General features: G+C 58.1%; 5 protein-coding genes across 5 annotated transcripts in view; 2 read left to right on the top strand and 3 right to left on the bottom strand.

The window, feature by feature from the left end:
* The window catches only part of PTSG_09778 (uncharacterized protein), a gene marked incomplete at its 5' end in the record, with an annotated part of 6,842 nt that extends 3,607 nt beyond the window's left edge, over positions 1 to 3,235 (top strand). The window contains 7 exons of the mRNA XM_004989080.1: positions 333 to 374; positions 565 to 636; positions 872 to 917; positions 1,177 to 1,293; positions 1,492 to 1,542; positions 1,720 to 1,743; positions 1,938 to 3,235. Coding sequence (XP_004989137.1) covers positions 333 to 374; positions 565 to 636; positions 872 to 917; positions 1,177 to 1,293; positions 1,492 to 1,542; positions 1,720 to 1,743; positions 1,938 to 2,818 — 1,233 coding nt within the window. The 3' untranslated portion in view covers positions 2,819 to 3,235. The remainder of the gene's footprint in view (positions 1 to 332; positions 375 to 564; positions 637 to 871; positions 918 to 1,176; positions 1,294 to 1,491; positions 1,543 to 1,719; positions 1,744 to 1,937) is intronic.
* On the bottom strand, positions 3,004 to 13,736 carry PTSG_09777 (uncharacterized protein). The gene is made up of 12 exons (XM_004989079.1): positions 13,521 to 13,736; positions 12,836 to 13,129; positions 12,643 to 12,697; positions 12,260 to 12,342; positions 11,967 to 12,060; positions 11,717 to 11,823; positions 11,360 to 11,489; positions 10,969 to 11,018; positions 10,720 to 10,803; positions 10,374 to 10,484; positions 3,874 to 10,207; positions 3,004 to 3,589 (listed from the first exon to the last, which is right to left on the bottom strand). The coding sequence occupies exons 1-12, from the start codon at positions 13,578 to 13,580 to the stop codon at positions 3,486 to 3,488; spliced, it is 7,506 nt and encodes a 2,501-aa protein (XP_004989136.1). The 5' UTR covers positions 13,581 to 13,736; the 3' UTR covers positions 3,004 to 3,485.
* Positions 13,737 to 13,944: 208 nt separating this feature from the next.
* Positions 13,945 to 17,921, bottom strand: PTSG_09776 (uncharacterized protein). Its single transcript, XM_004989078.1, has 6 exons — positions 16,346 to 17,921; positions 15,834 to 15,964; positions 15,589 to 15,678; positions 15,052 to 15,193; positions 14,699 to 14,755; positions 13,945 to 14,443 (listed from the first exon to the last, which is right to left on the bottom strand). Exons 1-6 carry the CDS (start codon positions 17,562 to 17,564, stop codon positions 14,244 to 14,246), a joined length of 1,839 nt encoding a protein of 612 aa, XP_004989135.1. The 5' UTR covers positions 17,565 to 17,921; the 3' UTR covers positions 13,945 to 14,243.
* An 8-nt stretch (positions 17,922 to 17,929) lies between these two features.
* On the top strand, positions 17,930 to 19,754 carry PTSG_09775 (defender against apopototic cell death 1). Its single transcript, XM_004989077.1, has 4 exons — positions 17,930 to 18,015; positions 18,232 to 18,382; positions 18,626 to 18,724; positions 19,228 to 19,754. The coding sequence occupies exons 1-4, from the start codon at positions 18,013 to 18,015 to the stop codon at positions 19,356 to 19,358; spliced, it is 384 nt and encodes a 127-aa protein (XP_004989134.1). The 5' UTR covers positions 17,930 to 18,012; the 3' UTR covers positions 19,359 to 19,754.
* On the bottom strand, positions 19,462 to 20,096 carry PTSG_12923 (uncharacterized protein; the record flags this gene model as incomplete). Its single annotated transcript, XM_004989076.1, has 2 exons — positions 19,462 to 19,695; positions 19,932 to 20,096. 2 exons carry the CDS (start codon positions 20,094 to 20,096, stop codon positions 19,462 to 19,464), a joined length of 399 nt encoding a protein of 132 aa, XP_004989133.1.
* Positions 20,097 to 20,163: the final 67 nt, after the last annotated feature.

Below are 20,163 nucleotides of genomic sequence, written 5' to 3'. Positions count from 1 at the left end.
TGTTGTTGTTGTTGTTGTTGTTTCAGTTGTTGTTTCAGTTGTTGTTTCAGTTGTTGTTTCAGTTGTTGTTGTTTCAGTTGTTGTTTCAGTTGTTGTTGTTGTTTCAGTTGTTGTTGTTGTTGTTGTTGTTGTTGTTGTTGTTGTTGTTGTTGTTGTTGTTGTTGTTGTTGTTGTTGTTGTTGTTGTTGTTGTTGTTGTTGTTGTTGTGCCTGTGTCTACTCAGTGTACTGCCTTCTCGGTTTGTGTTGTGCGCTGTTGCATCGCACACAATACCGCCTTCGACCATGGCTCACATCTCACCCTTCCCACCGTCGTTCCCCTTCCTTTTACAGACGGCTGCGGGCGTCACGGAGCTGTGGCATCACGACATCCCCGTGCGTACACCGTGTACTTGTGGTTCCCTTGAGTGTGCGATTGCTGCTGCTCCAGTCGTTCACTGCACACACACACACACACACACGCACTCACGCACACTCACATGAGCACATTCTTGCACATGCTGACATATCCACACACATTCGCGCGCATTCACACACATTCACACACGTATGCATGCCTCCACAGACGTATTTGGTTGACAAGAAGCACAAGCAGAAGACAGTCATTCAACTCATCCACGATGTTGAACGAAAGATGGTGCGAGTTGAGTGCGTTCTCCATGCATCATTGCGTGCTTCTTGCATCTTTCTTGTCTTCATCATTGCCTCCTCTCCTCCCTTCCACTGCTGCTGCTGCTGCTGCTGTCACCTTCTCACTCGCCATCTCTCTTTGTCTCTGTCTCTGTCTCTGTCTGTCTGTCTCTCTCTCTCTCTCTCTCTCTCTCTCTCTCTGTGTACATGTGCGTGTACGTGTGATCGTGGCTTGTTCGCAGCGGCCGGGCCAGACTGTGGAGGAGGCGGCCCGCGAATTCTTGCAACGTGAGTGATAGTGCGGGCGCGTGGTTTGGCTGCACGTTTTGCTGTTTGATACCTTCGTTTCTGTCTTGTCGCTTGTGTGGTTGTAGTTTTCTCTGTCTCGCTCTCATACTCACACTCACAATCACACCCTCACTCACTCATTCTCACTCACACTCACTCACACTCACAATCACACACGAACACTCACTCATTCTCACACACACGCACACACACACACACACACACTCTCTCTCTCTCTCCTACGTGCACCTCTCGCCAGCGGAACAAGCGGATCGCGTGCTGGAGTATTTGGATTCGTGCGATCGCATCAACAGAATGACCGACCTTGACATGCGCCGCACATACAATCTCAGAACCGCAAAGAACAAGACGTTTGGTGCGTTCTTCGGTTCATGCGCGCGTGTTGCGAGTGTGAGGCTGTCTTGGGCTGTGCGACATGTCACATTGATGATGTTGGTGGTTCTCCGCTTCTTGTCTGCCTTCACGAGTGATATTCGAGTGCTCACTCACCCTCATCACACACTCACACACAATCATCATCACAACACCGCCCGTCTTTGCGATGTGATCTCAGATGAGCTTTTGGCGCTGCGAGACTTGCTGCACAAGGACGTGCGGCCTGAAGGTTCGTTCTGTGTGTGTGTGTATGTGTGCGTGTGTGTGTGGATGTGTGCGTGAGTGTTGACATTCAATGTATACATGTGCGTGTGTGTGTGTTTGCACCAGCGTGTACAGACACACACACCAAACTCATTCAGTACTCAACACTGCATTTTTTACCAACCCGCTCCTTCTTCAACAGATCGTCGTCAACAACCCTTCATACGTACGTGTTGCGCCACATCTCATTCCTCAACTTGCTTGCCTGTCATGCACACACACACACACACACACACACACACACACACACACACACACACACACACACACACGCATAGACACACACTTACAAACACACACATCCCCCCCCCACTCACATCCCCCACTCACATCTCCATCCTCCTGCCACACCTTCCTCAGCGCGCAAAACGGAGTTTACGACGATCCAGCGGCGCGATGCGCCCGCGTACCCGGCAATGCATGAGGACCTGTTCAAGGAGCCGACGGCGGAGGAGCGACTGCTGCAGCAGCGAGAGGCCGAGCGTGCAGCCAGTCTGCACAAGGCACGGAGGGAGACGGGCGGGCTCGGCACGCGGGACACGGCGCAGTTGGTCATGGACCAAGGGCTGCCCGTCGATCGGACCGCAGATACGCGTCGACTGCTACACGTGAAGAAGACGCAATCCACGCTTCCAAAGGCTTCCTCTGTGTTTGCATCTGTGTCCGGCGATTCACAATCCCAGCAGCAGCAGCAGCAGCAGCAGCAGCAGCAGCAAGGGGAAGAGAAGGGCCCACAGCAACCAGAACAGCAAGTAAGTGCACAGGGTGACTTGCAAGCAAAGCAACAAGACACACAACAGCCACAACAGCCACAGCCACCACGACAAGATGCACAGCAGCCACAACAGCAGCCACAACAGCAGCCACAACAGCAGCCGCAGACAGATTCTGACCCACCACCACAATACGATCAAGTGCAACATGCGCAATCGCCACCACCACCAGCAAACGTCGGAGCAATTCCTCAGCAGCACGCAGCCTCTCCCTCACAGACACCACCAACAGAGACAACGACGGCAGCACCTACCTCAACACCAACACCAACCTCCGTTCCACAACAACAACAACAACAACAACAACAACAACAACAACAACAACAACAACAACAACAACAACAACAACAACAACAGCAGCAGCAGCAGCAGGGCGATGCGCGTCACACCATCGCTGGCGTGACCACATCTTCAAGTGCAACAGATGTCCACGACAACGCTGACGACGATGACATCACTACCGTCTGATCTACGTGTGTGCGTGTGTGTGTGTGTGTGTGTGCGCGCGCGCGCGTGTGTGTCTGTGTGTGTGTGTTCGTGTGCATATGCACATGCGTGCTTTCACTTGTTCTCCACGCTTTTGGGTTGATTGCATCGCACGCCACGTTCTTCCTTGCTTTCATTCGTGACTGCCTTCTCACTCGCTCGCTTGCTTCCTGGCTTCCCTTTGTGTATGAAAGAGCTACATGTGCGAGGATGACATTAACGCCTGACGAAATGCAACTGAAACCACAAAAGGAGAAGCAACAGCGAGGAAGTTACACAAAGGGGTCACATGAAGCTGCGAAACACAAAAATCAATTGTAAGAAAGCACTTGACATCTACAACACCAAAACATGAGTGGCTGCTTGCCTTCGAAGCTCAAATGCACAAAAGAAACCAACTGAAAGAGGGGCAGACGAAGCAAATAAGAGAGAAGACACAGACGATACGAGGGGTGTCAGAATGTAGAAGCGGTACAAACAAACACCCAAGAACGCGGCAGCGTTTTGCTTGCAGCACACGACGTGGCGACCCAACCACGAACAACACTAGCATGAGCACACCTGCGCCCTCAGCGTATCCAACTCAACACATCATCACCACGGCACGTGCTTCCTGCTGCTCATCTTGCACGTCATGCAGCACAGCACGTCAGGCCGAGGATGAAGTGGCCTGCTGCTGCTTCTGCTGCCCGGGGCCGGCGTGTGCGTGGATGTGCGCAAGGATCTTCTTGATCAGCTCCGTCACTGCCGGGTCTGGAGAGCAAGAGGCGGGGGAGCGGGGTTGGAACAACAGACACGGTGTGTGAGGTGATGACGAGTGGTGACGCGAAGCTATTTCAAGCAACTGGAGGCTGGAGTATGCGAGTTACGCAAAAGCACAGACAGACCGAGGCGAAAGCACACTGCAAAATTGACAACACAGGAACAACCTAACCACACACACACACACACACACACACACAGACACAGACACAGACACACCCACAGACACACTCACTCTAACCCCCCCCCACACACACACACACTGTTGCACTTACTCTTGATGACAAACGGCATCTTGAGCAGGTCTGCCTTGCAGACGTGGCTGAGGGCGATGCTGATGCCAAACGGGGTTGGCCCTGTCGTCAGCGCACGCTCCGTCAGCACCCGCAGCAAAATGTCCTTGCTCAGGTCTGGCACAAGCTCAAACAGCTCCACAAACGCGTAGCAGAAGAACGACGTGAGCGGGTTCGGGTAGCGCAGTTGCGTGGCCATGGCAGAGGCGGCAATGTACACAAAGTCTGGCCGGTCCACGGAGAGCAGCTGGCGCAGCAGCACCACGCCAGGGGTGCGGGTGATGGCCGTAGGCGCGCGCGTGTGGCGCGTCTGCAGCACCGCCATCACGTGCATCACCAGGCACAGCAGCTGGAACGTGTCTTGCGTGGCGTCAAGCTGGCAAAGCGTCAGCAGCGGCGCGGGCACGGCCTCTGCCGTTGGCTGGTTGAAAAACGCCTCCATGGGGACGCGCAGCTGCCCGAGCAAAGGCTTGATGTTGATGCGCAGCGGGGGCGGGCGCATGGTGCGTGGCGGCATGTCCGGCACGGCGTTCTTCAGCGGCGCCGTCCACAGCACCGCATTCTGCAGCGCAACCGCAGACGCCGGCAGGCAGCACACAAAGGTGGACGCAAACTCGCTGACAAAGAAGGGGAAGTCGCGGGCGGTGACGGCGAGCAGGCGCAGCGTGCTCTCGTACAGCCGCAGCCAGGGCGGGGTGAGGCCCTCCTTGTGCAGGTGGGGCGCAAGGAAGCGCAGCAGCACAATAATCAGGTTGGCAACCTCGCGGCGGATGTTGTCTGCGTGCGGCACGAGCATCACCGTCGGGATAAACGCGCGGTCCGACAGAATGTGCATCCAGCCAAACGTAAAGTGCTCCATGTTGGGCGGCGCCGTGGTGCTGAGGAACGTGAGGAACCCGTTGATGGCGTCAAATGGGTGCACGTCCGCCCGCAGGTAAGCCAGCAGGCGCTCCACCAGGAACAGGTACGGCCGCTGGTTGAACTGCATGATGCCAGCGGTGCCGTCATCGCTGCTAGCGGCCTGCACGGCGCGGGAGTACTCCATCTGCATGATGCGGGCAATGTGCGGCAGCAGGTAGGCAAAGATGGACTGGGAGATGATCTGGCGGGAGAAGGACGCGGAGACCAGGGAGAAGAAGGCGCGCACGGCGTCGCTCGTCTCCGCCCAGGGGCCCGGCCGCGACGACCACGTCAGCGACACGTCCACCGCCACACTGAAAAACGCCGCGCTCGACTTCTCCGTGATGAGCAGGTTGTTTGTGAGCCGCTCGAGGAACGAGTCAATGTTGTTGCTGGGCCACACCGCTGTGAACCACTCGTTGTACAGCCGCAGCGCGCGCTCCAGGTGGGGCTTCTTGCGCATGCCGTCCTCCGTCTCGTGCAGCATGGCCGCCGTAAAGGGCGCCGCGCGCAGCGTCTCCGCCTCCTCAGCAGCGACGCCGTCAATGCTGGCCACCAGCTCCTTGTGCCGCTGCTGCTCTGCAGAGCGCTTCTGCGCCAGCCGCCGCAGCACGCCAATCGTCTCGGGAAAGTCCGTGGTGAGGAGGGCGCGCGAGTCCACGACCGTCTTGCGCATGATGCTCTCCACGTTGCTCACGAAGAAGGCCTCCTTGCCGTTGTTCATCAGTTTCACAAAGTACGGGTCCAGCACGGGTGGGGAGAGCAGGTTGAGGCAGAGCAGCTTCGCCACGTCGTCCCACCGGTCAACCTTCTGCGTGCCGTCCATCGACACGTAGCACTGCGACGTGTGCTCCACAAACACGTCGTTCCAGTCGCGCAGGGCCAGCATGGCGTGCACGTACACGTCGCGGAGGATGGGCAGCTGCGACGTCATGTCCTCAAACAGGCGCCGCAGCAGCATGTTGGCCATGCGCACCAGCACCTCCTCCTGCACCTTGGCCGGCACGGGCCCCAGCAGCGCCCTAAACTCCCGCAGCGCCTCCGACATGTGCCTGTGCGGGGCGTGCTTGTCCTTTGTGACGACGGAGACGAGCGCGTCAACGTGCCGCTGCAGCTGGTCCAGGATGGTGGGCGCATCCGTGGGCGGCGGCGGCGGGCCTCCACCGGGCTGAGCTGCGGGGCCAGCAAACAGCGGCGCCTGGGCCGCACGCATCGGGGAAACACCCTGCTGCCCTTGCTGCTGTGGCGCTTGTGGTGCCTGTGGTGACTGCGCCTGTTGTGGCTGTTGCTGCTGCTGTTGCATGGGTGGCTGCAGACCTGGCGGGAAGGGGCGACGGTCCATGCCAGCATACTGGGGCGACTGCATCTGTTGCTGCTGCTGTGGTGGCGGCATGTTCGGGGACTGGCCCACCTGTGCTGACTGCACCTGCCTGCTTGGCGAGCCTTGCTGCGAAGCCTGCTGCGGCATTGGCTGCCGTGCCTGTTGTTGTTGTTGTTGTTGTTGCTGCTGCTGCTGTTGTTGTTGTTGCTGCAGCATCGGCTGCGCCACCTGTTGCTGCTGTTGCTGCTGCAGCTGCGCAGCTCCGTGGCCAGTGCCGCGCACGTCAACGGGCGGGTACGAGGGCTGGTTTGCGTTCCAGCCAGGGATGCCGCCTGGGACGGGCCTGTTGGTCAGGTCGGGTGTCGTGGGTTTGTCCGACTTGAGGATGGGGTTGCTAAAGTCGGGGAACATCTCCTTGAGGCGCTTGGCAAAGGTTGCCGACGACTTGGGCGGCATGAGGGCGTCCGGGAGCTGCGCCCACAGCTGATAGTATGGCCCGCTGCCCTGCTTGCGACGAATCTCGTAGTCCTCGTAGAAGCGGTCGTCCAGCATGGGCTCCACGGAACCCATGCACGACATCTTGAGAAACGCAGTGGCAAGGCCCATGTTCTCGTCAGCCAGCTTGCCCAGCACCGTGTCCTTCTCCTGCTGCGAGCTGAGGCGCATGCTCTCGCCAAACTGCTCCTTGAGCTTGCGCACGAAGCTTGTCTTGAGCGAGTCGCGGCCAATGGTGGCGGCGAGGTTGGACGCAAACTTCTGCGCCATGGCCAGCGCCGTCGTGCGGAACAGCTTGATGTCGCGCTCGTAGACAAAGTCCTTGGCCAGGGTGCGGTGCGCGGTGGTGACGGCGACGTTGGTGGCGCGGGTGCGCGCCGAGACCACCACCTCCGCCAGGCACGCCTGGAAGGTGTTCACGACGAGGCTGTTGAGGTTGGGCACGTCCGCCAGGCTCGAGCGCATGGCTTGCGTCAGCGTCACATACTCCCGCACAGACTCAATCTTGTTGGGGACCAGGTTGCGGAACTGGAACGCCTGCATCGGGGTGAGGCCAAACTTGGTCAGGTCCTCGACAAAGGAGAGCGTGCCCAGGCCGTCGTGCAGCGGCGGCGTGGTCTGGATGCCGGCCAGCACCGACGACTTTGGGAAGGTGTCCCGGTCGTACTCTGCGTGGCGGAAGAGCAGCTCGACGTCAAACTGCACCGTCGAGCGTGGCACGGCCTCGTGTACCTCGTTCAGCAGCGAGAACACCTCCTTCACCCACGGCTGCGTGCGCCGGAAAACGCGACTGAGCTTGCAGCCCTCCAGCACCTTGCACACAAAGGTCACCGTCAGGGCCATGTGCTCCCACGAGCCTTGCTGCTGCTGCTGTTGCTGTTGCTGTTGGCCCTTCTTCTTCTTTGGCTGTGGTTGCTGTGATTGTGCTTGCTGCTGCTGCGGCTGCTGTGGGGGTTGAGCCTCTACGGCCTTGGCCTGCGCCTGCAGATCCCGCTGGTACGCGGACTTGATGGCGTTTGTGAGCGAGAGCTTGGTGGTGACGACGGGCCGGTTGAGGGCGAGCGTGATGTTGCCGAGCCAGTTGCCCAGGTGCTTGAGCCGTGTGCGCTCCTGCTTGCTCAGTTGCTCGCCCTTGTTGAACTTTCGCAGAATGGCCGTGGCGGCGGCGTATGTCTTGTCGAGGATGGCGCGGCGCACCGTGGGGTTGAGCCCAAGGTACAGCTTGGTGTACAGGGCGTGCAGCTCGCCCTCCGTGGCCACGCGCTCGTCAACAAAGTACTTTGCCAGCCACGTGTAGTTGTACTCGTCCACAAAGCCCGCCACGTCCTTGGCGGCGGTCGCGGCCGTGTCCTCACTCAGGTTGTTGAAGATAAACGAGATGCGCTGCACGCTGCGGGGCGAGGGCGGCAGGATGGGCATGGAGCTGATGTTGCGCCGCTTGGCCGTCATCTGACGTGGGGTGGGCGACATGGCGCCCGAGGCACCCGCCCCTCCAGGCCCGCCGTGACCCATGTTGGGGCTCACCAGGCTGCTGCCGCCGTCTCCGCCGCCGCCCGTGCTGGTGCCGCCTCTAGTGCCGGCTTTGGACTTGCCGCCGTTGCCGTTGCTGCTGCTGTTGCCGGCGGCGTTGTTGTTGTTACTCAGGGAGAAAAGCTGCGTGCGCGTTTGGCGTGGGGACGTGCCCGCGGCGGCGCTGCTGCTGCTGTTGCTTGGGTTGCTGACGGAAAAGAGCTGAAACCGCGACTGCTGCTGCTGCTGCGGCTGCTGATGCTGTTGCGGCATGTGGTGTGGGTGAGGGCGATGGTGCTGTGGCGGGAGCTGCGAGCCGACCAGGTCAGGCTGCTGGTGCTGGTGCGGCGGGTGATGGCTGCCTGCCGCGGATGGGCCCTTGGGCGAGTCGAGGCTGTCAAACGCGTCCGTAAACTGCTGCACATAGTGCGGGTAGTCTGCGAGGCCTGTGCGGCTGCCCTGCATGACGTTGGCAATGACGGAAAGGACGTGGCGCGGTGGGTTGGACTGGAGCATGAGCAGGAGGTACGCCAGCACGGGCTGCAGCTGGTGGGTGCCGAGGGCCTTGGAGTTGATCACCTCGGTGATGATGCGCGTGGCAACGGCGCTGTTCATGTCGCTTGTGTGCAGGTCCGTGAAGAGCACGTGCACCAGGACCTCCAGGACGCGGCCCATGTTGCCGTGCACCTTTGGGGCGAGCGAGGGCCCAATGTGGGCCACAAACTCGTGCGGCGCCTTTGACCCCGTCTGCACGAGCGACAGGTTGGCGGCAATGGCGTCCATGAGCTCCTTGGATGCCGCGTCCTCGGGGTGCACACCAGGCCGCAGCGGCACGAGCTCAGACGCCGACCCCGGCTGGGCCGAGGGTGATGGTGGCAAGGGCTCCGGGTTGAGGCCCGGCGGCGGCGGCGGCTGCTGAAGCAGCGGTGGCGGGCGCTGCATGGACGAGGAGGCTGCCTGGCCTGCCGAAGTTGCGCCTGCGTCCTGGCCCTGGCCCTGGCCCTGGGTTGGGGAGAGCGGCGGCAGGGACTTGACGAGCGTCTCCACGCCCTTGCCGTTGCCTGTGGCCGTGGTTCCCACGTGTGGGAGGGAGGGGAGGGTGGCCTGGTTCAGGGGCGGGATGCTGGAGATCATGGCATCCGGCACGCCCGTACGGAAGTTGTCAATGTGCTGCACAATGTCTGGCTCGAGCGAGGAGCTCTCCAGGGCGGCAACCATGGTGTTGACGAGGGACGGGTCGAGCTTTGGAAAGCCGGGGCCGGGGTTGGTGAGCTTGCGCTGCAGGAAGCGCAGGCAGGCCAGGGCAAAGGGCCCGCGCAGGGTGGTGAGCTGGTTCTGCATCCACTTGCGCACGTGCAGAAACTCCTTGGTGGAGCTGTACACGGCGAGCTCCAGCACAAAGTCAAAGTCTGACGAGTCGAGGAGGTTGGTGATGGCCTTGATGTCGCGGGCGACGACAAACACGCGCTCCAGCCTGGTCAGGCTCGGCTGCATGCGGTACCAGGCGACAATGCCGTGGAGAACGAGGGTGCCCTTGACGGCGAGCACCTTCTGCAGGACGGGGGCCGTGTTTGGGTGCTGCTCCATAAACACGGCCATGAGGGCGAGCATGAGGTCGTCCTGCAGCGGGTTACCGCCCGCGGCGCCGGCGGCGTCTCCGGCCACGGGGCCCGAGCCCGAGGCCATGGAGGAGGTGGACCCGGAGCTGCTCGCCGTGCGCCCGGCCTGGCGGTGCTGCGCCACGACGTCGTCCGGCGCAAACGCAAACGCCAGGCCCACCATGAGCACGTCGGGGATGTGGGTCATGGCCGGGGCGAACATCTGGCGCGCGCGGGCGTAGTGGATGGAGTTGCCGACGTTGAGGAGGGCGGCAATGAGGTCGAGGGACAGCCAGCAGCGCAGCGTCGGCTCGGCGAGGTTGTGGATGTTTTTGAGCCCTTCGCGTGGGCTGTCCCGGTACGTGTACTGCTTGAAGAGGTTGAAGACGCGCTCGTCTGTGGCGTTGGCTGGGTCAATCACCAACGTCAGTAGCGCAAGCTGGCTCTCCACGTTCGCCCACGCGCCATGCAGGCCGCGCAGGTCAAACGGGCCCTGGAGCGAGTGAGAGAGAGGGAGAACGTTGTGGGGGGGGGGGGGTTGTGCAGAGAGGGAAGGGCGGGTGAGGGTAGGGAAGGGGTTAAGGTGTTGTGTTGTGTTGTGTTTTGTGTTGTGTTGTGTTGTGTTTGTTTGTTTGTTTGTGCAGTGATTGTGTGAATACCTTGTGAGCGCGCTCGAGGACTTGGGAGATAAAGTCGAGACCACTGAGGGTGGCGATGGGGAATGGGCAGTCGAGGTTCAGCGACACAGACGCCCAGTCAAACTTGGGAGACTGTTTCACAGGAAGTGGTGACGATCGTGTGGTTTGGGCGGGAGGGGGGTCGGGTGAGCATCGATCAGTGGGCGCGCGGGATAGTGAAGTGCACAAGGTGCATTAAGTGCATGAAGTTCATGAAATGGACGCATTGTGCGAAGTACACAAAGTGTGGGGTGAATGCAGAGTGGTAAACGCGGCACCATACAAAAAGACGAGATTAGAAAAGACACCAATCAGCCATGCAGCGCACCAGCTTGTTGACGGCAGCCACGATGATGGTTGGATCCCACGATGAGAGCTGCTTGTCCGTGTGCTCCCATGACACGTCAGTGCCCTGGCACGATGGACAAAGGGAAGGTGGGCGTGAGGATTGGGGGGGGGGGGGTAGCGTGAGGATGGGGTAGCGTGAGGATGGGGTGGACTGGCGAGGGGTGAAGGCAACGTGGCGCACGCGCATGGGCAGGTGTAAGGGAGTAATGTGGGAGACGCGCGCGCTTACATGCACTTGTGTTGAGGTGCTGGCAGTGGTCAGGTTGGCGGCCATGGCAGCTGTTGAATGGAGAGTTGAAGGAACGGGCGGGAAGAAAGGGTAGGGAGAGGGGAGAACGGGGGAAGAGGGGAAGAGGGGAGAGGGAGAGGGGAGAGAGCAAAGAGAGGGGAGAAGGAGGAAACACACAAAAAAAGAGGGAAAATGGCGGGACAAAAGGGTAGGGAGAGGGGAGAAGGGAGGAGAGAAGAACGGTCGGACTGGGTGAGGTCGGGGTGGCGATGATTTGGCATGAACATGGGCAAGACAGCAAGCTACAACAACACGAGCTACCAAACGAGGCGACAAGCAAGAGAGTACGTGGGCCAGAGGGCTGTCGTTTTGGCAATACGGCGCGACTGACCAAGGGTAAACGCGAGGATGGACGGCGTGAGCTGGGTGATCTGCGCCTTGCGCACGAGATCAACAAAGGCGTCTACAGAGCCCGTTGCAGAGTACCCGGCATCAAGGACAAGCTTGGCGAGGCTTGCCGCCTAGGGAAGAGGTTTAGAGGAGAACGTGGGAGGGTGGTTGTGGGGGGGGGGGTTAGAGGTGTGTGTGTGTGTGTGTGTGAGTGTGTGTGTAGGTGTGTAGGTGTGTGATGGGTGTGTGTGTGTGTGTGTGAAATGGGGTGTGTGTGTGAGAGAGAGATGGGGTGTGTGGCGAAACAAGGGCACAAAACGCGAGACGTGCAGGCAATTCGCAGGACTTTCGATGGCACCTTGCTGATGGTGTCGTCTGGGATGTGTGCGGGCTTTGCCTGGTGCCACGAACCGCGGGCAGGACGGCTGCGGGCGTGCTTTGTCAACAGCATGCTGTTGGCAACTTCTGGCAAGATGGCACAGGGTCAACGAGGCCAGTGAGGGGGGAGCGGAGCGAGTGTAGCAAGATGAAAGGCAAGCGCATGTACATATTGTCTTTGTTGTTGTTTTGGCATCGCACTGCCAGCGAACAAACAAACACAGACACACCTGTGGAGAGCTTCTTGTGGAACGCGCGAACTTGCTGCGTCGTCGCAACGTTGTACTTGCGGAACAGGTCTTCCCGCTGCAGCTGAGTCGACATCTGTATGTGTGCGAGTGTGTGTGTGTGTGTGTGAATGAGTGTGAATGAGTGTGTGTGAATGTGTGTGTGAATGTGTGTGTGAATGTGTGTGTGTGTGCGTGAAGGTTTAAATATGTGTGAAGGTATGGGAAAAGTGCGCACTGTTGTTGAAGGTCTACTAGGGAAGTCAGCCTTGACGAACCACCTCAATACAACACACCTGTCTGAGAAGAGCAGGGTCAAACGTGGAAAGGTCCCCGCTGAGCATAAACGCCTTGACCAAGTCGGCCAGGGACTTTTCCGCTGCAAGGTATGTGTGTGTTGTGTCAGTGTGTGTGTGTGTGTGTGAGTGTGTGTGCGTGTGTGTGTGTGTGTGTGTGTGTGTGTCAGTGTGTGTGTGTCAGTGTGTGAGTGTGTGAGTGAGTGCGAATGAGAGAAAAGTGGGTGCTGGTGACGGAGAGGGGAAATGAGACAAACACACACACACACACACAAACATCAACACACGCACATACATCGACACGCACACATGTACATGCACATGCACAGAGCCAAGGAAAGGACTGGCATCCGCTGGGGAGGCGAACCACACAAGCACCTCACCTCCGTCGACAATGTCTTTCACGCCACAGTAGCGGCACACTTGCAGTGTGGCAATCTGAGGACAAGCGGGATGTGTGTCTCGGGATGAGTGCTGGTTCCACACAGCGGTGATGCCACCACGCACAAGCAAGGTGCGTACATGCAGACACGGGACGACAAGCACACACATGCACACATGCAAATAAAAAGGTACCTGTTCGCTTTTGTCGAGGGTGAAGGCGCTGAAGACGTCAAGAAAAAAGACGGCAGCTGCTGCGCTGTCGAGACCCTGGGCATAGTGGCACGCTGCGTCGGAGAGGTGGAGGATGAGGATGTGCCTGTCGACAAACACGGGGATGCGGATGCGCTTGAACTCTGGGGAGGACGCCGTCTGGTGCAAGGCGTTCCACATGGCCTTGACCTCGGCCTTCTTCTTCTTGTCTTCGCGAATGCTGCCGACAAGCTGGAACACCAAGGTGCGCCCTGCAGTTGGGTCTTCCGCCAATGACTGTCGGGAGGATCAGAGGAGAGGAGGAGGAGGGGTTGGAGTGAGGAAGTGAAGAAGTGAAGAGAGTGTGTGTGAGTGAGGGAGAGAAAGAGAAGGGAGAGGGGGAGGGAAGAAGAAGAGAGGGGGGGGGAAGAAGAGAAAGAGAGATTGTTGCGTGTGTCAGAGAAAGGGGGTACAGACACAGCAGAGGAGCCACGCAACGACATTCGACAAGCAGAGCAGAGCGACTTTGTTCTCAGTGCTCATGTGTGTCGAGTGAGTTGAACCGCGAACCACATGCGCGAGAGAGAGAGAGACAGAGAGAGAGAGACAGAGAGACAGAGAGACAGACAGAGAGAGAGAGGGAGGGTATACACGCACACCATTCCAGTTCTTTTTGTTCATTCATTACCTTGACGAGCCGGTGGTAGTCCGGCTCCGCGGAGGTGTCCTTTCCCTTCTTCGACGCCATGGCTGCGCGCAGAAGGGGAGGCGACACTGAAGCCGCACGATGCGCTTCGGTTCTGTGGACGACGGACGGCGGTGTATCGGTCGGGCGGTGTGGAGACGTTGGCGCCGCAATGAAACACGATAAAAAGCAGTCGGCGTTTGCGGGGGTGGCTTGTGCTGAAACCCGCACAGGTGGGTTTTTGGTAGGAAGCTGCAAGATATTTTATGGTGTTGTTTCCATTGGCGGGAAGTGTGTGTGTGTGTGTGTGTGTGTGTGTGTGTGTGTGTGTGTGTGTGTGTGTGATGGAACAATGACGCTGCTGCCTCTGCTGTCGCTTCAGCTGTCGCTACTGCTGCTTCAGCTGTCGCTTCTGACGACAGACAATGACGCTTGTTGATCTTCTTGGTTGTAAACTGAACAACTGATGCGTCCCAAAACATGCCAATGAATCCAACACAAACGCGAATATGCTATGAAGCTACGGCACTGGAACAACCACAGACAGGGCAGGAGATGTGACACGATAGTGGGAAATGGCAGTCTCCTCACACACACACATGCTCTCTATCTGTCTCTCTATCTCTTCCTCTCTCTGTGTTCATCTCCTCCTTCGTTCGCCTCCGCCTGCTGTCCCATATCCCCGCTTAACCACGCCCCTGCTGCCTTCTCCTTTTCCCTGATGCATCAGCGGTAGTCGAGGAGGTGGAGGGCGTCCTTGCGGACATATGCGAGCATGTACGCCTGCTCCCGCTCCGCTGGGCGGTACACAAACATCGGGTCAATGCGCTTGATCTTCTTGTCGTTGAAATCCAGCCAGCCGCAGCTGGAGCGCACAGAGCACGTGTAGTGGCCCTGCACCGCCAGGCTCCCAATGTGGAACACAACTGGTGGTTGGGATGAGGTAGAGGAGGGAAGGGGAGAGGGGAGAAAGAGTGATTCTGTTGAGGATGGAGTTGATGCGCGCGCGCGTGTGTGACAGTGTGTCTGTGTGTGTGTGTGTGTGTGTGTGTGTGTGTGTGTGTGTGAATGTGTGCGTGCGTGTGTGTCTGTGTGTCTGTGTGTGCAAAAAAAAAAAACAAGAATGCTTTTCGCTCAAACACGTCAACATTGCGGACATCAAGGCTGGACAACTGGCTCACCGCCATGGAGGTGGTATTCGCACTCCTGCTCCGCCTGCGCCTTCACGCTGAGCCACGCTGTGATTATTTGAAAGGAGATTACGTGTGAATACGCAGGAAAGGGTGGCGAAATGTGTGAGCGTGTTGATGTGAAAGTGCAGGTCGATGTGCAGTCATCGGGTCGACGTGCAAGCAGGAGGTCGCACGCACGCACACACACTTGTGTGCTGCACAAGTACACTTGCACAAACAAACAAACAACCAAACAACCAAACAACCAAACAACCAAACAACCAACCAACCAAACAACCAACCAACCAAACAACCAAACAAACAAACAAACAAACAAAACAACACATGAACATGGGCCTCACATTGCTTGAGGGTGAGCGTCTCTGTAAAGTCGACGTGGTTGGTGAGCTTTGTGATCTGCTGGCCGTCAAAATGGTATCGCTTGAGCTGGATCAGCAAGACCGGCGGCGCGCGCTCAAGATGCAGTTGCTTCCGCGCCGTCACCTGCACAAAGAGGGGGAAGAGCATGGAAGGAGAGGGGAAGATGGCATGAGGGTGATGAGGGTGTGGCAACAACACAGGGTGAGTGACAGGTTACATCACCAGAGTTGTCACGCGCACGTGTGTGCTGGAGTAAGCACATCGCTAGCCGTCTTTTGACAGGTGCGACCACATTCCTGGCACCATCCCACACACACACACACACACACACACACACACACACACACACACACACACACACACACACACACACACACACACACACACACACACACACACACACACACACACACACACACACACACACACACACAGACCAGCCACCATGTGTCGCTACCCCACTGTGCATCCCCTCACCACCACCGCCATCCACCATGTAAGCATGCAGTGCCCATTACCGCTGCTGGGGCGCCTGAGCGCTGTACGCCCTCGATGGTCTCCGGCGAAAACGTCGCATCAATCGCCTCCTCTAGCCGCTTCGTCTCGGGCTGGCGGTGTGCAGTGGTGTGAAGTGGGACGGGTGGGGGTGAATTGGAGACGTGTGATGCATGTGCTTGCAAGAGGCAGGCATTTGCAAGCACTTGGAACGCACGCACACACAGGTGAACCCAACAAGCACACTTCGGCGCGCACACACACTTACCTTGATGTCGACCTGAAGGACGAAGAATGGCTGGAGAACAATGGAGCGCTGGCCGGACTTGTAGGCGATGGTGGAGCGGAACGTGCCCTGCAGCACGCGCGACACAGCAGACAACTTCGCCTTCACCTCGTCTGTTGTTTGTGGTGGTGGTGATGGTGGTGGTGGTGTTATGAGCATGAGCGAGGTGGAGACAGTTGATGTGTCAAGGTAAAGGGAGGCAGATCGTGCCGATAGAGAACGAAAAGACATGGCACATCCGGCAACGGGTGCACACGAGGACACACACGAGAAAACACACACACACACAACACAACACAACACAACACAACACAAACACACGCACAACACAACACAACACAACAGATACACGCACACACACACAAACACAACAGATACACGCACACACACACACAAACACAACAGATACACGCACACACACACAAACACAACACACACACAAACACAAACACAACACAACACAGCACAACATAGCACAACATCATGCCACGTACTGAGCCGGGCGGACGTCTTCTTGGGCCCCACCTCCTCCCAGCCGTCATCACCAGCATCATCACCAGCATCAGCATCAGCATCATCAGCGTTGCGTGCGCCGCCGCTGGCGTCTCGCTCCCCAGGTGCCAGCCCCGTGAACGTCGGGCAGTGCTTGAGCAGCTCATCGTGCACTGTCGACAGCAGAAACGTCAGCACCTCCTCCGCGTCGTGCTGCATGTTCGAAAAGTCAAACAGCGACGGGTTTCGCGAGCCAATGCCCGCATACACCGCCGCCGCCGACAGCGGCTTTGCCACGCGAAGGATACGGTCCACGTCCTGTCGAGGGTCCAGCACATCGAGCCGGCTCGTGCTGATAAACTCCCGCAGGAACGACTGCAGCGCATATGTCAGCGTGGACGGCGGCACGCTCGCGCCAAGGAGCACGCGGCGCACGTGCGGCAGGGAGAAGAGCAGCTGCAGCGGTGCGTTCATGTAGCACGTGTTGCCCTCGTTCAGAATGCCGTGCATGGCGTAGTGCGGCTCGACAGTTGCGTCCCCGGGCGCAGCACCGGTCTTCTTCTTCCGCCGCTGCAGTTCTCGTAGCCGCTGCTGTTGCTGCTGCCGCTTGGTCAGTTTGGGCTTGGCGGCCGGTGCGCTTCCCTCTGTTGGCGATGTTGCGGGTGCCGCGTCGCCGTCACCGTTGCCGTTGCCGTTGCCGTCCGCGCCCTTGTCTGAGGACGTGGACGCCGTCTTGGTTGCCTTCTGCTGCGGCGCTGATGACGTGGAGGCGGCACGCGACGAGGTGGACGACGACGGCGATGGGCTGGTGGCGGCGCTGGGTTTCCTCTGCTGCTGCCGTTGCCGTTGCTTTGGCGCGGCGCCGGGGAATTGAGACGACGCCGGTGTGCCGGTCTTGGCTGCCGATGGCGGGGCCGTGATCACAGGCGTACGCTGCTGCGGTTGCTGTTGAGGGGTGGCGGGTTGCTTAGTTGTGACTGCAGCAGGAGCAGCCTGTTGTCGTTGCTGCTGCTTTGGTTGCTGCTGTTGTTGCTGCTGCTTGCGAGGCGGCACGGTCTTGAAGGTGATGCCACCGCCACCGCCACCACTGCTGTTGCTGGTGGCCACGGCATTGCCGGGCATCTGCACCGGCGTGAACTTGACGGCCGACGAGGTCTTTGCAGCAGAGGACTTCAGCGCGGACGTCTCCTCCAGCGAGAGGTCGCCAAACGAGAACTCCATCGTGGGATAAAAAGAGCTTGCGGCTCTTTGAAGGGAAGCGTAGGAAGAGAAAGGAAACGTGTATCAGTCTACGTCACACCTTCAAACAACATGGAGTATGCCAAAAAAGGCAAGACACGGGGAAGGAAACCGCGGTGCGTTTTCGCGCTTTGTCAAAAGGAGGGGCTGGTGCGTGAGCGATCCTTGACAAAGAAGGAGGACGGGATGAATGAATGAATGGGGAGGGGGGGTAGCCAAGATGTGTGAGCTTGAGGAGACAGAGTGTTGGGGATTGGTGTGTGTTGGTGTGGATTGGCTGTGTGTGTGTGTGGATTGGATGGCTGGTTGAGCGATTACGGCGTGGGTTGTGAAAAGTGGTGGAAGAACTGGCAAATTTTCCCTTTGTGGCAGTCGCAGCGGATACGACAGGAGAAGAAGAAGAACGAGACGAACAAGCAAGCACAGCAAGATGGTCAGTGGCATAGAAGTGCGTCTGTGTGTGTGTTGTGTATGTTGTGTGTGTGTGTGTGTTGTGTATGTTGTGTATGCTTTGTGTGTGTGTGTGTGTGTGTGCAAGGGGTTGAGGAACCCCAAGCTACCTCGATACGTTGCTGCCAGTGTAATGCGGAGGTGTGTGCAAGTCTTGGTCCCGTTCACGTCCGCCCCTGCCATCTATGTTTCCCGACAGGCGAAAGGAAACAGCGGTGGTAGCAACAGCGGCAGCAGCAAGGCTGTTGCGGGTGTTGGCGCCGTCGTCGGTAACCTGTGGAAGGCATACCAGTCCACCCCAAAAACCCTCAAAATCATCGATGCCTACCTCTTCTACATCCTCCTCACAGGTGTGTTTCGGAGAGGGTGGTGGGGTGTTGTTGTTCTTGTTGTTGTTGTTTAAGTTCTTGTTTCTGTTGTTCTTGTTCTTGTTCTTATTCTTGTTGTTGTTCTTGTTGTTGTTCTTGTTGTTGTTCTTCTTGTGCGTCTCAGGTCCCTCACACAACCCAAAAAACAACCATCCAACCCACCCACGAACACAAACACGCACCCACACCCCCCCCCCCTCTAACCCTCCTTTACCATATCTGCAGGCCTGATCCAGTTTGTGTACTGCGCGCTCGTCGGCACCTTCCCCTTCAACTCGTTCCTGTCCGGTTTCATCTCCAGCGTCGGCTCCTTCGTCCTCGCAGGTGCGTTGTATGTATGTGTACTGTGTGTGTGCGTGTGTATGTATGTATATGTGTGCGTGTGCGTGTGATTGGTGTGTGCGTGTGTGTGTGATTGTGTGTATGTATGTATGTGTATGTGTGTGTGCATGTATGTTTATGTGTGTGTGCATGATATGGAGGGATAAGCTTTGCCTTTCAATTGCTTGCAAGCATGCACGAGCGGGAGGAGAGGCGTTGAAAGGGATCGGTTAGGCCGTTTATGACGACTGCTACTGCAGAATAGCGATAATGGTGCAAGGGACATGCCGCTTGCACAAGGAGAAGAAATAGCTCCCCACATTGATTCTCTCACACTCACCATCAACACACACGCATGCATGCACATTTATACACGCACACACAACACAACACAATCACGCAACACAACCCCCACACCACCGTACACACAATCACGCAACACAACCCCACACCACCGCACACACACACACACACATCATGCAACACCCTCCTCCCCCCTCCCCCAGCGTGCCTGCGGAGTCAGGTGAACCCGGAGAATGCGCAGGAGTTCTCGGCCATCACGCGGGAGCAGGCCTTTGCCGACTTCATCTTCGGCCACCTCATCCTCCACCTCGTCGTCGTTAACTTCATGGGCTGAGCGCTGACCCACCACAGCTCCCTCACCCCCCCCCCCCCTCCCTTGCTGCAGTGGCATGCGTGTGTGTAACGGTGGTGATGGCTGTCTGCTTGTCGTCGTTCAGTCATTCGTGCTGCTGTTCGCTGTTGCTGTCGTCGTCGATAGTGTCGATTGCGTGCACGCCGTTCGTGTGCGTGAGTGTTTGCGCCACCATCACCGCTGCTGCTGCTGCTGCGAATGGTGGTTCGTTCCGTTTCACAGTCACAGCAGCTGCCTCCCGTCCTCTCGTTGTTCCTCCTCCCACCGCACTGCCGCCAACGTGTAGCTGCTGTTGCTGTTGTTGTTGTCGTCCCTGCTTCTTTGGTTTTTGCATTTGCAAACATGTGCGTGTGAATGTGAGTTGTTGATGTGAGAAAGCTGCAACATTACAAGACATTGCATGACAAGACATGACAAGGCCTGACACAACACGTCACAGAAAGACAAATCAAGCAGGGGTGCGCACGCGAGCAAGCTGTACGCGTGGCTCAAACAGCGCCTGCCACAACCACGAGCCCATCACCCCCCCCCACACACACACACACACACACACACTTCATCTGTGTCGTTGGTCCTGCTTCCACCACAAACACCACCACGATTGTTGTCATCGTCGACACCGCCATCACCAACATCATCGCCAGTGGCGTCGCGTTCATCCATTGCGCCGTCCGCGTGTGTATGCGCACGCGTTGGAGACGTGAGGGGCGACAGCAGCATCACCGCATCACCACCACCACCACCACCATGGGACGCAGCGTGATTGCGGCTTGTTCGCAGCAGCAGC

This window comes from Salpingoeca rosetta (genome assembly GCF_000188695.1).
Source record: "Salpingoeca rosetta unplaced genomic scaffold supercont1.31, whole genome shotgun sequence".
Lineage (NCBI taxonomy): Eukaryota > Choanoflagellata > Craspedida > Salpingoecidae > Salpingoeca > Salpingoeca rosetta.
The sequence above is the reverse complement of the archived record's forward strand: the minus strand, read 5'-3'. Positions and strand labels throughout refer to the sequence as shown.